Source organism: Penaeus vannamei, chromosome 2 (genome assembly GCF_042767895.1).
Source record: "Penaeus vannamei isolate JL-2024 chromosome 2, ASM4276789v1, whole genome shotgun sequence".
NCBI classification, from domain to species: domain Eukaryota; kingdom Metazoa; phylum Arthropoda; class Malacostraca; order Decapoda; family Penaeidae; genus Penaeus; species Penaeus vannamei.
Window position 1 is genome coordinate 47,364,246 of NC_091550.1, and position 15,000 is coordinate 47,379,245.

Below are 15,000 nucleotides of genomic sequence, written 5' to 3' on the forward strand. Positions count from 1 at the left end.
GATCGTTCCTGATGAGGATGAGGGTAGAAGGATCGAAACGTCATTTATACGATCATGTCTTTTGTATAAATGTTCTTTTCTATTCGTATTCATATTCTATTCTTTTCTTCGGCGTTCAACACACTTAAATATATACTGTTAACTCTCTGAGCACTGTGTATAATGGTACTTTTAGCACGCTCGTGACTATTAAACTTTTTCGTTTTTCATTTTTTTCCTTCGACTTTATTGTTCCGGTTCTTGTTGTTGGTTTAGAGTTAAACGGGTGCTTGTGGGCATGCGTGTATGTATGTGTGTGTGTGTGTGTGTGTTTTACTATGTATGTATGTATGTTTTTATGCATGTATGTATATATGTATGTTTTTATGGATGTATGTATGTATGTATATATGTTTTTATGCATATGTGTATGTATATTTATATGTATTTATGTATGTGTGTATGTATATTTATATGTATTTATGTATGTGTATGTATATTTATATGTATTTATATATGTGTTTATGTATTTGTATATATATTTTTGCACATATGCCAGCTTATCAGTAATTGTGGATGGACGAACATTAATAAATCTAAACATTTTTCTCTCCCTTGATCCCTAATCCGAGTCCCCAATAGAGCAGCCTTGCCCTTATCTCCTAATGAGGGATCCTATGGCCATTCCCCCGGTAGCAGGACGTGTAAAATTCGGGAGGGCGCCGCTTGTAAACCAACTTCTAGAATGCGATGGAAGATGAAGGGTTAGGGGCGGGTGGGTGGAGGTAGGGGTGGAGGTAAGGGAGGGGGTAGCGGGGTGGGGTATAGGTAGGGGTAGAGGTGAGCGAGGATAGGAGGATCGGGGGTGAGGGAGGGTTGTGTGTGTGGGGAGGAGGGTAAGGGAGTGGGAGGGGAAAAGTTGTATAAGGGGTAGGAGAGGAAGGGAAGGGTTGTGTAGGGGTAAGGGAGGTTAGGGGGAGGTTAGGGGAGGGAAGGGGGGGTTGCCGACACTAAAATTTTAAGGGTAAAATTCCGGAGCAGCTCCATTTGGCGGGGCATTTTTTCCCCTCTCGTCCTGCTTACTCTGCAGTCTTCTCAATCATAAATTTCATGGGTTAATAGAATTTCATAATTTTTGAAAATGAAAGGGAGGGGTTGGGGGTTGGAGGGAGGGAACGAGGGGATGCGAGAGAAAGAGAAAAGGGGGAGAGAGAGAGAGAAAGAAAGAACAGGAAGGAGGAGGACGAGAAGGGAGAGAGGGTGACAGCGAAATTAATGAATCGCGTGTTTTACTTTTTTTGAGAAACCTCCCTATGTCCTCTTTTTGTAAGCTTTTTCCCCCACATCCTCCTCATCTACCACATCATCCTTTTTCTCCCTCTTTCCCTTTCCTGTTCACACCTTCTTCTCTTTCTCTACTCCGCCCTTGTCCTCTCCTCTTCCTCCCTCTCTTAATTTTCTTCCTCTCTTTTCAATATCTCTTCGTCATCCTCTTTCCTCCCCTCCTCTGACCTCTCCTCCCCAACCTCCCCTACCTTCCTCCTCCTGCTCCTCCTGCTCGTCAACTTCTTCCTCTCTCTCTCCAACACCGATTTCGTCTCGCTCATTCTTCCCTTCATCTACCCTCCCTTCCCTTCCCAACCCCTTCACCCTCCCTTTCCCTTCCTGCTTTTCTCCCAATCCCCCTCCTCTCCCGTCTCTACTACTCCCTTCCCCCTCTGTCATCCCCTCCCCTTCCCCCTCCCTACTACTCCCTTCCCCCTCTCTCATCCGCCTCCCCTTCCCCCTCCCTTCCCCCTCCCTACTACTCCCTTCCCCCCTCTCTCATCCGCCTCCCCTTCCCCCTCCCCCACTCCTTCAAAATGAGAGCACGGGGACTGGAAGCTGCGCCAAGGACCCCTGTGCGAGAGCCAGATGGGATCTTCAATCATGGATCATGGGTTACGATCCTCAGAGTGTTGGTGGTGACAGTTAATACTCGTCCAGACGTGTCCCTGTCCTCCCCACCCCCTCCTCCTCCTTCCCTCTACTTCCCTCTCCTCGTGCTGTTCTTACTCCTCTTCCTCCTTCCCTCTACTTCCCTCTCCTCGTGCTGTTCTTACTTCTCTTCCTCCTCTTCCTCCTCCTTCCCTCTACTTCCCTCTCCTCGTGCTGTTCTTCCTCCTCTTCCTCCTCCTCCTCCTCCTTCTCTCTACTTCCCTCTCCTCATACTCCTCTTCCTCCTCCTCCCCCTCCTTCATATGCGCCTTGGGTCATGTCCTTCCCCTCCTGTCCTCTCGTCCCTCTGTCTCATATGCGTTGCTTCTTCCCCTGTTTCTCTCTGCTTCTTTCTGAGTGGCTGTCTCTGTGTTCGCTTCTTCCTTTTATTTCTCTCTCTCTCTCTCTCTCTCTCTCTCTCTCTCTCTCTCTCTCTCTCTCTCTCTCTCTCTCTCTCTCTCTCTCTCTCTATATATATATATATATATATATATATATATATATATATATATATATTCCCTCTCACTTTCTCACTTTCTCCTCCCCTCCTTCCTTACTTCTGCCCTCCTTTCCCCTTCTCTCCTTCTTCCCCATGCTTCCCTTCCCTCTCCTTCTCTCTCTCTCACTTCTTTCCTCTCTCACTCTCTCTCTCTCTCTCTCTCTCTCCTTCCTCATTTCTTCCCCTCTTTCGTCGCTGATGCTGACTCTTGATTCGCTCCAGACACACTCTTCTGCCGTCCGACTCGAGACAATTTCTCTCCGCTCCATCTCTCGTTCCTGTATTCCCATCACCGCCTCTCATTCCCTTCGTCCTAATGAACTCTTCTTCTTCTTCTTCTTTTCTTTTTCTTCTTCCTCTTTTTATTCTCTTTCTTCTTCTTCCTCTTTTTCTTTGCCTTTTTTTCGTTGTCTTCTTCTTCTTCGTCATCTTTTGTTCTTTTTTTTTTTCCTTCTGCTTCTTTTTTTATCCTTACCCTTCTTTTCTTTTTTTTCTTTCCCTCCGGGTCTTTATCGTCTGTCCCTTCTTCCTCGTTCTCCTCTTGGCTTTGTTTTTACGTTTTCGCCCTTTTATGTTTAAATCGCGTGTCTCCGGGTCTTCTTCCCTTCCTCTTAACTCATTTTAAGTTAGACGGAATGGGGAGGGGGAGAGGGGGAGGGGGAGGTATGTATTTCATCCTCTTCCCTTCCTCCTTTCCTCCTTTCATTCTCTCCTCTCCTCTTATCCTCCTCTCCACCCTTCTTCCCATCCTCCCCCCCTTCTTCCTTTCCTCCTCCCCTCTCTTCCCCCTCCTCCCCCTCTTCTCCCTCCTCCCCCACCCTCTGGAGCACCGCCCTCTACCTCCCAGAGAGGATGTTGCTGGCCCTCCGCCTAGGGAAATAAACACACGCTCCCACTGCCGAGCACATGTACGCGTTATGCTCGACCTGGAGGCGGTGTTCCTGTGTTCTTCTGTGTGTATGTGTGAGGGAGAGGGTGTGGGGTGTGGGGGGTAAGGGGTGAGGGGGGGTGAAGGTGGGGGTGGGTTGTGGGTGTGGGTGGGGGTGTGGGTGGGGGTGAGGGAAAGGAAGAGGGAGAGAGACCCCCACCCATAACACGTTCCTTTGCTATCATCTTTTTGGTAAGCTTTTCTCTCTTTACCGTCCTCTCTGTCTGTCTGTCTGTCTCTCTCTCTCTCTCTCTCTCTCTCTCTCTCTCTCTGTCTCTCTCTCTCTCTCTCTCTCTCTCTCTCTCTCTCTCTCTCTCTCTCTCTCTCTCTCTCTCTCTCTTTCCCTCTCTTTCCCTTTCCCTGGTCTTCCTTCCTTGTTTTGCGTCGGACGTTTCGTATTTCTTACGATTCTCTCTGTTTTTGTTTAATCACTCATTAGGTCTCCCGCACTTTCTCTCACTCTCGCTTTCCGTATTTGCGTTGGCTTACAAGAGGTACTTATAACTCCTCATGAAAATAAGTATCCAACATTTAATTTGATATGCTGTGCCGCTTTCACAAATATTAGAAAATGATAAATTCATGAGTTCCCAGAAATGAGCTGAAGGTGTTGCTTCTCGCTCCTCTACATTCTTCTTCCTCATGGCGTTTATGAGGTAATGGCATACATAATATGTAGCTGAGAAGAAAGGGATATTAATGGTAGATGGCAATAGCTACAAATAAAGCTGGTGCGACTATTCAGATTTTTTCGGGAGTCGAGTGCTTGCTCGCTGTCAAAAACTTTCCGATAGGCCTGTCAGTCACTTGCGAATCGATCCCTTCCTTTTTGTTATTTCATAATCTACGAAAGGTGAAGCATATTTTATTCAAGTTCCGAGCCAAAGATTGCCAGCGCTATAAATACGGGGGCATGCAAGTATGAGTAGGTTATCCCCGCATCACTTATTAAAAACCTCTGTCGATGTTTGGAGCATTTGATGTGTGTGTGAGTGTGGGATTGTCATGGTTTGTTATTGTTCTCATGTATTTTAAGTGAATCTCATGGCGGAAGAACATGTGGTGCCCTTTCTGGCTGTCTGGGCTGTCATTTTCCTTATTTTCGGGCGGGGGGCATGCACTTGCGGGCTTGTTTTTGATGTTTTGGAATTCATTTGCGAACGCTTCGAACCGCCATTTTTCCCGCCAAAAAACTCGGAAGGTGAAACTACATTCATTCATGCATTTTTATTCTCTAAAATGAGGTATTGGAGTACAAACAGCAAAATAAATACTGAAGATCAATAGTCGGGGCTTTCATGTTCATTTATGTTTCAGAAAGTGATTATTTGGTTGTATATCTGTGTCGTGTGGGAGCGAGGTTGTTGAGCCCGCGCTGTATGTCTCGAAGCACTTAAAGGTTTCTTTTCCATGCTGGTGAAACGTTATTGAGTTGATTATTTATTTAGTCGAATTTTCTGTTTGAGCTATTGATGGATAAACATTTTTAGGTCGAAGTTTTAGAATGGTAGAAGTTTTTTTTTAAGAGAAATATAAGGCATATTCCTTGGCACTGTGAATGATTTGGTCTTTCTGCACTCGGCATTAATATATGATATTCGATTAAGAGAAACCGAAACCTTATTGAAAATATCCGGATATTGAGCGGGCATAAAGAAGGGGAATTGATTGCATTATGCATGATCAAATCTTGGAAGTAATATTTACTTATTATTTCTTCGGCCCAACCGATTTTCTGATTTATGATTTCCCAGCGCATTCATATTTTATGCCTTCGAGCGTTTTATTGTGGAATTTATGACCATCCGGGGAATCGTACCGGAACCCTTAAAGTACCCGGAACCCCCTGCAACCCCTCCCCCCCCTTCGCCGGTACCCAATACCCCCCCCTCCCCCCTCCCCCTTCGGTACCCGTGGTCGAGGAGGTCCGATCGCCGCCGTTTTACGCAAACTCCCGGGCTATTAAGGGCCATTGCCTCGTAGCCGTGTAAGGGAATTCCGACCGGAGGGGATCGCCTGGGAGTTTAGCCTTGTAGTGCTCCTAAACTGGATGGGGAGGAAGAGAGAGGGAGAGTGAGGGTGAGAGTAAGAGTGAGAGAGAGACAGAGAGAGAGAGTGAGTGAGAGAGTGAGTGAATGAGAGAGAGTGAGTGAATGAGAGAGAGTGAGTGAATGAGAGAGAGTGAATAAGAGAGAGAGAGAGAGAGAGAGAGAGAGAGAGAGAGAGAGAGAGAGAGAGAGAGAGAGAGAGAGAGAGAGAGAGAAAGAGATAGAGATAGGGAAAAAGAGAGAGAGAGAGAGAGTGTGTGTGTGTGTGTATATATTGATATATTTATTGCTTTTAGGTTAGACAAGACCCGTGGTATTCGTGTACATTATATTATCATTATTATTATTATTATTATTATTAATGTTGTTATCATTATCAATATTGTTGGTGCACTTATCGCAAGGGAAGTGATTTACGTGTATATATATTTTCACTTCCTTTTTCGTCATGGGTGACATGGGGCGGCGCTGCATGCCCCTTGTCATGTCATGCGGTGTTTGATTATGCGTCCACTTATGATAACAGTGATTTATTTGTATGATGCTATGATAACCCTTGTCATGTCACCAGATCTGATGTGTTTATTTATAGTTGTTGCTCGGGTTTAAGTATATCACCCCCACCCCCCAACACCCACCTCGTCTCTTTTATCCTCTTCTCGTTTAGTCTTTCTTCTTTCTTCTATCTTCCGTGTTTTGCTTTTGTTTTTGTTTCTCTTCACTTTTTTTTCTTTGTGTTCCTTGGCGTTTCTGTTCTTCTCTTCGTCCTTGTCTTTTCTCTCTTCGTTTTTTGTTATATTTCCTCTTCTTTTTTTTCCTTTTTACATTCCTCAAGCTCTTCGTCTCTCTTTTCAATGCGTCCTTCTCTGTTCCTCCTCATCCTTTCTTGTTTCCTCTTTCTTCCTTCCTTTTCCTCCTGTCGTCCATTCTTTTTCCCCTTCTCACCATTTTCCTCCTTCCTTCCTCCCCTTTTTTCCTCCACATCCCTCCTTCCTTTCATCCTTCCTTCGCTCGTCTCCTCCTCCTTTTCTTTCCCTCCTCCTTACTCCTCGTCTTCCTTTCCCTCCTCTTCCTCCTCCACCCTCCTCTTCTCCTCCTCTTCTTCTTCCTCCACCCCCTCCTCTTCCTTCCACTCCTCTAACTCCTCCTCCTCCTCCTCCTCCTCCTCCTCCTCCTCCCTCCCTCCTACAGTTCAAAGTAGGTTAACCCTCCCCTTGAGACCCGATTTTTCAAAGAATATATATATCTATTTATTTTTAATTACGAATTGATTGCTAATGACTCCTTCTAACCACTCGCTCTCTCTCTTCTTCCTTTGCAGAGGGCCTGAGGGAGTATTTTAGCAAGTTTGGAGATATTAATGAAGTTATGGTGATGAAGGACCCCACCACACGCCGATCCAGGTAAGGAAAAGATGGTGTTTTTTTCGTTTTTTCGTTTTTTTTTCTTTTCTTTTCTTTTTTTGTCTTCTTTGTCGTGGGTGTCAGAGTTTGTTATTTCTTTTGTTTATTTTGGTCGTGTTTAATTTGGTTGGCTTTTTTTTCTTTTTTTTGTTCTTTGTAGCTGTTTTTTTCTGTTTTTCTTTCTTTTTCTCTTTTTCTTTCTTTGTCTTTTTGTTTTTTTTTCTTTTTTCTCTTTCTTTGTCTTTCTCCTTTTTTCTCTCTCTCATTCTTTCTTCTCTTCTCTTTTCCATTTTCGTTTCCTACTTTTATTTTTAATATTTTTTAAACTATTATTATGTTATCATGTTTATCATCATCATTATCAGTTTTATATCTTCCTAATCTCTCGCCGTCTCTCAGTGTCTGATTTATTTACCCTTCGTTGTTATCTTTTACTTTATTTTTTGTTTTCTTTTCATTTTGTTTCATATTATATTTCATATTTTCATTTTTGTATTTCATTTTTATTTCATACTTCATATTTCACGTTTGCTATTGTATTATTTCATTTGATTTTCTTTTCTCGTCTTTTATCTCTCTTTCATTTCCACCTGCTTGGTCATTTCTTTTTATTCCTCTTTTTACATCAAGTTTTATCCGATTTTCCTTCTTCTCATCCATTCCGTTTCTCTGGTTTATCTTTCTTTGTCTTTCCTTTTGTTCTGCGGTTTCCCTCTGTCTCATTTATCACTTGGTCTTGTTTATTCTGTTTTCTTGTTCGGCTTTTTTATAATTCTTATAATTGATTTTTCTGTTATAGGTTTTGGTGATGGTATTGTTGTTATTGTTGATGTTATTGCTATTATTATCGCCATCGTCGTCTTCATTGTTATTATTGTTGTAATTTTTAAATTAATTTTATTATTGGCACCTTTATTATTATTTGGTTCTGTCGCTAATCTTTACCACTTTTAATAATTCTTGTATCTTGACATTTTTATCTTGTCTCTCTTCGTATTTTCCTCTTTGTCTTTTTTCATTTGTTTCGTAATATCATTCTTCTTCTTTATCTCCCTCATTCACTCCCTCCCACGTCCCTCCTTCCAGCCTTATCCCCCCCAACCCCTCATATTTCCCTCATATTTTGAATTGAAATGCTTCGTGTTAATTTGATTCAAGATAGAATCAATAGATAGAAGGATAGATCGTGTTAATTTGATTCAAGGGTAGAGAGAAGGATAGATTTTGTTTTGTTTTATTTGTTTGTTTTACTTGTTTGTTTGTGTAATATGTAGGAGGGATGACAGGACACTCAAGGGCGATTACTTATTAACGTCTCGCGGTCATCAAGCCAGGAGTTGGGGGGAAGGGGAGATGGGGGAGGGGAGGGGGGGGTCCGCTTATGTAGGTGATGAATTATCAAATTAAGGCCTCCGTGATTACCTCATTATTAACTTTTTTTTAAGGAGGGTTCGGATGAGTAGGAGGAGCGAAGGAGTATGTGGTAGGAGGTGGAAGGGGGTGAGGACAGGGGGGAGGGGAAGGGAGGGAGGGAGGGTGGGGATGGGGGAGTATGCTGTTTGACTATGCGAGAGATTAATGGTACACGTTGCCTACTTTACAGGCCGTAAGTTAAAAAGTCCGAAAGTATAGCTGTACTTCCGCAATACTGTCATTGGGTGTACTCCATTATGTACCCTCACACCGGCGTGATATACCGGACGAGTCTACAGCATACCATTATGTATCACAACTCATGTGGACGCGCAGTTAAAATATGACCTTGTTTATCGCCGATCTGACGTATGTATGTCTTGGATGTGATGCACAAGCAACTTGTCAGTGTGGAATGCTAACTGATGCTGACCTCATGATGCGTCAGTGTTTTTACTTTAATATTATTGTTATTTTCGTTATTTTTATTCGTTTTTGTTCTGCAAGTGTTGGCGTTACTTGTGATGAGTTCCAGATACGTACAGTCCTTGTCCTGTAAACATCGCTGCTTTATAAATCCATCAGCAGCGTTCTATCTATTTAATTCTTTCAGCCTTTTTCTCTATTCCAAAGAGCAGTACGAATATGATTTAGTATAGCGATATGAGTATGTTTTAGCATGGGGGTGATGTGTCGCGAGAAGTATATTTATGCGAATGTATTTATTATTTATTTTTTACTTCGCTTCGGACAAGGGGAAACATCGCCGTCATTTATAGAAAACGGTAAAATGCTCCGTGATGAATATGGAGGGATAACTCGGAAAATTGGTGATTAGTTGGCAAGTGGAGGGGAAAAAAAGAAGTTCGCTTGAGGGAATCCGTTATATAATTTGGGGGTTGAATGGAGAGATAGGGCGATATTTAATTATTCTGAAGGGCATTTCGTATTTTATGAACACGCCCCTATTCGCTTGCTTTTGTTTGTGATGTATGTTTTGAATGGTAGATATTTGAAAAGAAATGAGGACAGAAATGGTGTTGTTTTGGTTTTAATTGTAAATATCAGAGCTTAACAGCGGCATCGAGGATCGGGAAGCATCATAGTTAATATTTAATGCGTACCCGGCCGTTAAAATTCTAATGAAGGCGTAGGTGGTTTTCATGATACACATGCACGGCTCACGGAATAAAATCGGGGCATGGTTTTTCAGGCTCTCTCTCTCTCTCTCTCTCTCTCTCTCTCTCTCTCTCTCTCTCTCTCTCTCTCTCTCTCTCTCTCTCTCTCTCTCTCTCTCTCTCTCTCTCTCTCTCTCTCTCTCTCTCTCTCTCTCTCTCTCTCTCTCTCTCTCTCTCTCTCTCTCATGCGGGCGCGCACACACACACACACACATATATATATGTGTGTGTTTATGTATGTGTATGTATGTATGTATGTATGTATGCTTTTTTTTTACAGATATAACTTTCCGTTTGTCTAATCTTTTTGCGTCCCTTTGACGTCGGTGGAATTAGCGTTTGACATAGAAAAGGGCGTTTTCGCAGACGGGCTCTTGGGTGATGCCGTTGCCGATGAGTTGCCGTTCCGTTTCCGATCAGTCGTCGTTCCGTTGCCGTTCCGTCGCCGATCAGCCGCCGTTCCGTTGCCGTGATTGGTTTTGTTCCATTGATATGCCATTATTTGGGACGAAAATAGGGCGGGTGAATTCTTTATTTACGGCCGTTATCGATAACAAATTGCAAGCGAGCGCGCGATGTAAGGCATTCCATACAGGGAGAGGGAGAGGGAAGAGAGGTGAGGCGAAAGGGAAGAGGAGGAGAGATAGAGAGTGAGAGATGGATAGGTAGTGAGGGATAGATTGAAGGTAGAAAATAGGTAGAAGTGAAAAGATAGAAGGGGGGGATATAGATAGAATGAAGAAATGAGGTAGAAGAGGGAAGATAAATAGAAGGGAGAGATTAAATGGAATGAGATAGATAGATAGATAGATAGATACAGAGAGAGAGAGAGAGAGAGAGAGAGAGAGAGAGAGAGAGAGAGAGAGAGAGAGAGAGAGAGAGAGAGAGCGAGAGCGACCCACCCACTTCCACACAGTCAGTCATTATCCAACATTGGGTCAGTTTGGCGGAAAGCCATCGACCCGGTCGTCATGCTCTACGATTTGCAATATAAATCTAGAAACATCTATGTTCCCTGGGTTATTCAATACTCCAGAACGACTCCGGTAAACGTTAGCCTCCCCCCTCCTCCCTTCACCCCTTCCTCCCTCTCCCCTCTTCCTTCCTTCCTTATTCCTGCTGCCCTTCACCCCTTCCTCCCTCCCCCTCTTCCTTCTTTCCTTATTCTTGCTGCCCTTTCTTCCCTTCCTCCCTCCCCTCTCTTCCTTGCTTTCTTACTCCTGCTGCCCTTCTTCCCTTCCTCCCTCCCCCTCTTCCTTCCTTTCTTACTCCTGCTGCCCTTCTTCCCTTTCTCGCTCTCCCCTCTTCCTTCCTTCCTTACTTCTGCTGCCATTCATCCCCTTCTTTTCCCCCTCCCCCTCCTCTTCCCTCTTCTTTAATCCTACTACAATTCTCCTCCCCTCTCTCCCTTTATCCTACTATCCTCCTTCAACCTCCTCCCATATCTCCCTTTATTCTACTATCGGTCTGATCCTCCTCCCTTACCTCCCTTTATCCTACTACCCTCCTCCTCCTCTCCTACTCCCTTTTTTCTACTACCCTCCTTCCCCTCCTCTTCCCCTTCTCTCTCCCTCCCCCTATCTCCACCCACCCCCCTTCCAGCCAGTCCCAGGGGCAACCCATCACAGAAATGGCGACCCCAGTGAGTATTGCGAAAGAGCCGCCAATATTCACGCAAAACTAGAATGGAAAGGGAAAGTAAGTATGGTGTATCAAGCCAGGAATTGGATGAAAATGGGGAAAAAGGGAGAATATGAATAATAGATGAAATGAAATACAATCTTATCGACGTGTCCTCTGACTGCCTGTTATGGGAGCGTTGAACTAAGCCGTTGAACGAGTCGGAACGGCGTCGGGGAGCAGCAAACAGCGCGAGAGAACAAGTCAGAGCAGCGCCAGAGAGCATGCGGGAACAGCGCAGTGAAACCCTCAGAACATCGCCATCTGAAAGGAGAGAACAACGCCAGAGAACAAGGCAGAACAAGGCCCCCCTGGCATCGAGAACAGCGCCTCTTCCGCAGCACGAGAGTGAGGGGCTTTATGTTGCAGCAGCATGAAGTAGACATAGAGAGGGGAGAGAGGGGAAGGGGGCGCTAACTCAAGTGCTCCTCTCAAGCATCTGTGTCGTTGGAGGCCTGAAGGGGTACTTCCCCCCCCTTTCCTCTTTCCCTTTTTTTTCATTTAGAACCTCAAGGCTAAGGGGTGACGAAAGAATTATGGACATGTCAAGAGGGAAAGGGATTAGTGCTATTTTTCTCCTCCCCGTGTCTCTCTCTCTTCTCCGGGCGGGTTTAATGACTCGGCCGGGAGGTCTTATGGATTTATATATGATTGGGATTGGGTGTGGATTGCGCGCGGCCTCCGAGTGCGGCGGGATCGTATCGGAAGGACGCGAGAAGGATCGAATCGTTTATGAGGATGAATAATCGTTGTTCGGAGAGGCCGGCGGGTGGCGGGGCTCCGGACGATGTATTGTGGAATAAAAACAGAAACACGTGGATTTTTATGCAACGTCCGTTCATAATGCGCAACTGTAAGTGCTGCACGTTCTGGTGTTGGAAGGCGAGATTTCCCGCTAAACCCCTTTTCGATCCTTCGGGCCGTTCCTCATATTTTTTTCACCCTCCTGATGTCGCGATAACCTCGTCCGGAAAAGGAACTTTCGAGTAGTTCGGCAAGAGCAGTGACAGGTACAATGGCATCCGTGGCAGCGTTTGGCATACTGCACCGCTCTCGTTCATGTCACCCTTCCCGGCGCTGCGCACGTGAGCGTGACGTCATCCGTGTGGGCGTGGCCGCTCGCGTGACGCAAACATGACGTCACACACCTGGCAGGGACACAGGTTCTCCCCCAATTTGTGGCCAGTTTAGTGATTTTGAGTCATTGAGAATGCCGTACGCGCGGGAGCTTTATTTGGGTGTTTGTGGCCAGTCTATAAGTCACTTGTATTGACAAAAATCGCTGCTATTATGGATTCCCTGTCGCTCCCCGTACGGCGGGAGGAAAACAATTTGGAGAGAGTGGGGGGAGGGATATGGGTAGGGGGAGGAAGAGGATATGGGAAGGGAGAAGGGTAAGGGGGAGGGAGAGGGGATCGAGGGAGGGTGAGGAGGGAGGAGCTGGCCGAACCGTTTCCGAAATGCTATTGGCATTTTTCTCATGATCAAAGCCATAGATGTCACCGCGGCGGAGGTTGGCAAATGGCATCGGCGAGGCGGGCGGGCATCAACACCCTGTAGCGCTTGTCACGGGGGTTGAGATCGAGGTTGATAGAGGGCAGGGTTGAGGGAGGGGGTACGGGGGGGGCGTCGGGGTATGGGGTAGGGGTTGGGGTGTCGGAGAGGTATGTCGGAGTAGGGGTATGGGGTAGGGGTGTTGGAGAGGTACGTCGGGGGTAGGGGTATGGGGTAGGGGGTTGGAGAGGTAAGTCGGGGGGAAGGGGGTAGGGGAAGAGGTGTCGGAGAGGTACGTCGGGGTAGGGGTATGGGGTAGGGGGAGAGGTGTTGGAGAGGTAAGTCGGGGGAAGAAGGGGGGTAAGGGGTAGGAGGACCACACGCATTCTGTTTTTTTGTATCGTGCTCGGGACTTTAGGGGCGATGACTCTGTGTCCACCCTCTCCTCCCCCTGCAGCCCCCCCCCCCTTTCTCCCTCCTCCTCCTCCTCCTCCTCCGTCTCTCTTCATTCTCCTCCTCCTCCCCTTTCTCCCTCCTCCTACTTCCCCCTCTCTCCTCCTCCCTCCTCCTCCCCTCTCTCCTCCTCCTCCTCCCCTTTCTCCTCCTCCTCCCCTTTCTCCTCCTCCTCCCCTTTCTCCTCCTCCTCCCCTCTCTCCTTATCCTCCTCCCCTCTCTCCTTATCCTCCTCCCCTCTCTCCTTATCCTCCTCCCCTCTCTCCTCTTCCCCTCCTTCCCCTCTTTCTTTCCTTGAGCGGCCTGGCTATTCTGTGACACGAGTACTCCATGTGGGCGAGCGGTTTAGAGACACGTTACAGGTATAGGTCGATTTAGAAGTCCTTTCTCCCCGCTATACTTCATCGTCAGTCCACCCCTTAACCCCTTTACCCACAACTTCATCGCCACCACCCCAACCCCCAACCCCATCGCACCTCTATTCCAATCTTCTACCCCATGCCGCATACCCCTTCCCTCTACCCCTCTACCCCTCACCCCCCAACCCCATCACTCACCACCCCCCAACCCCCTTCACCCAACAACCTCATCACAACCCATCAACGGTGACGTAACGATTCGTAATCCGCTCGGCACCCGGACCTCGAAACCGTCTCTAGAGATGACTGTTGTTGCTTCGACATTGAGTAGAACGCCGATTCCGAGAAAGTCCCTCCTCCCCTCCCCCTTCCCCTTCCTCTACTCCCCTTCCCCCTTCCTCTACCGCCCTTCCCTCTTCCTTCCTAACTGGCCCCTTTCCCCTTCCCCCTTCCCCCCTCCTCTACCGTCCCTTCCCCCTTCCTCTATCCCGCTACCCTTCCCTCTTCCTTCCTAACTGGCCCCTTGCCCCTTCCCCCTTCCTCTATCCCCCTACCCTCCCCTCTTCCTTCCTAACTGGCCCCTTGCCCCTTCCCCCTTCCTCTACCGCCCCTTCCCCTCTTCCTCTAACCCCCCTACCCTTCCCTCTTCCTTCCTAACTGGCCCCTTGCCCCTTCCCCCTTCCTCTACCGCCCCTTCCCCTCTTCCTCTAACCCCCTTCCCTTCCCTCTTCCTTCCTAACTGGCCCCTTGCCCCTTCCCCTTCCTCTACCGCCCCTTCCCCTCTTCCTCAACCCCTACCCTTCCCTCTTCCTTCCTAACTGGCCCCTTGTCCCTTCCTCCTCCCCCTATCCTCTATCCACCTACCCCTTCCCCCTTCTCTTCTAACCGTTCCCTGTCCCCCTGCTCCCTTCCCCGTCCCTCCTCCTCTTCTTCCTCTTCCTCTCCACATTCTTTTCCTTGTTCTCTTTCTCTCCCTCCCTTTCCCTTCCGTCCCCTTTTCCCTCCCCTCGTCCCCTTGGTCTCTTTCTCTTTTTCTCCTTTCCCTTCTTCCTTCTCCTGCTTGCTGTCCCTTTTCTCCCTTTCCGTCTCTTCCCCTCTCGCCTTCTTCTCTTTCTCCTTGCTCTCCCTCTCTTTACCCCTCTTTCTCCCTCCACTTCCCCTTCTCATTTCCTCTTTACCCTGCTCTCTCCCTCTCCTTTCTCTATCTCTTTTTTCTTTCTGTCTTTCTCTTTCTCTCTTCCTTCCTCACGCTATGGACATGTTTCAGTATTTTTGCCGTTTCCTCTTCATTCCCTCTATTTCCTTTCTCACTCCTTGTTTCGCAATATATTTTTTTTTACTTTTTCTCTTCGTTATTCCTCCTGCGCCTTTTCCCATTCCCTCCTTCAGTCTCATTTCCGATTCCCCTCTCTTAATATTTATCTCCATAATCCCCCTCACTTTACCTTTTCTATTCTTCCCCTCTTTCTCACTTGTCTCTTACTCCGTCTTCTGTGTCCCCAGCTGACAGATCCCCCCCCCCCCAATCCTCCATTCTTCCCTCCTCTTCGTCTTCCCCTTTCCCTCTCTTTTATCATATCTTTTCCTTC

The 15,000-nt window shown here is 46.8% G+C and overlaps 1 protein-coding gene across 1 annotated transcript in view; it reads left to right on the top strand.

The window, feature by feature from the left end:
• LOC113812136 (RNA-binding protein Musashi homolog Rbp6) overlaps positions 1-15,000 on the top strand; it is a 1,047,083-nt gene that overhangs the window by 62,415 nt on the left and 969,668 nt on the right. The window contains exon 3 of the mRNA XM_070133875.1: positions 6,753-6,834. Within this exon, the coding sequence (XP_069989976.1) occupies positions 6,753-6,834 (82 nt within the window). The remainder of the gene's footprint in view (positions 1-6,752; positions 6,835-15,000) is intronic.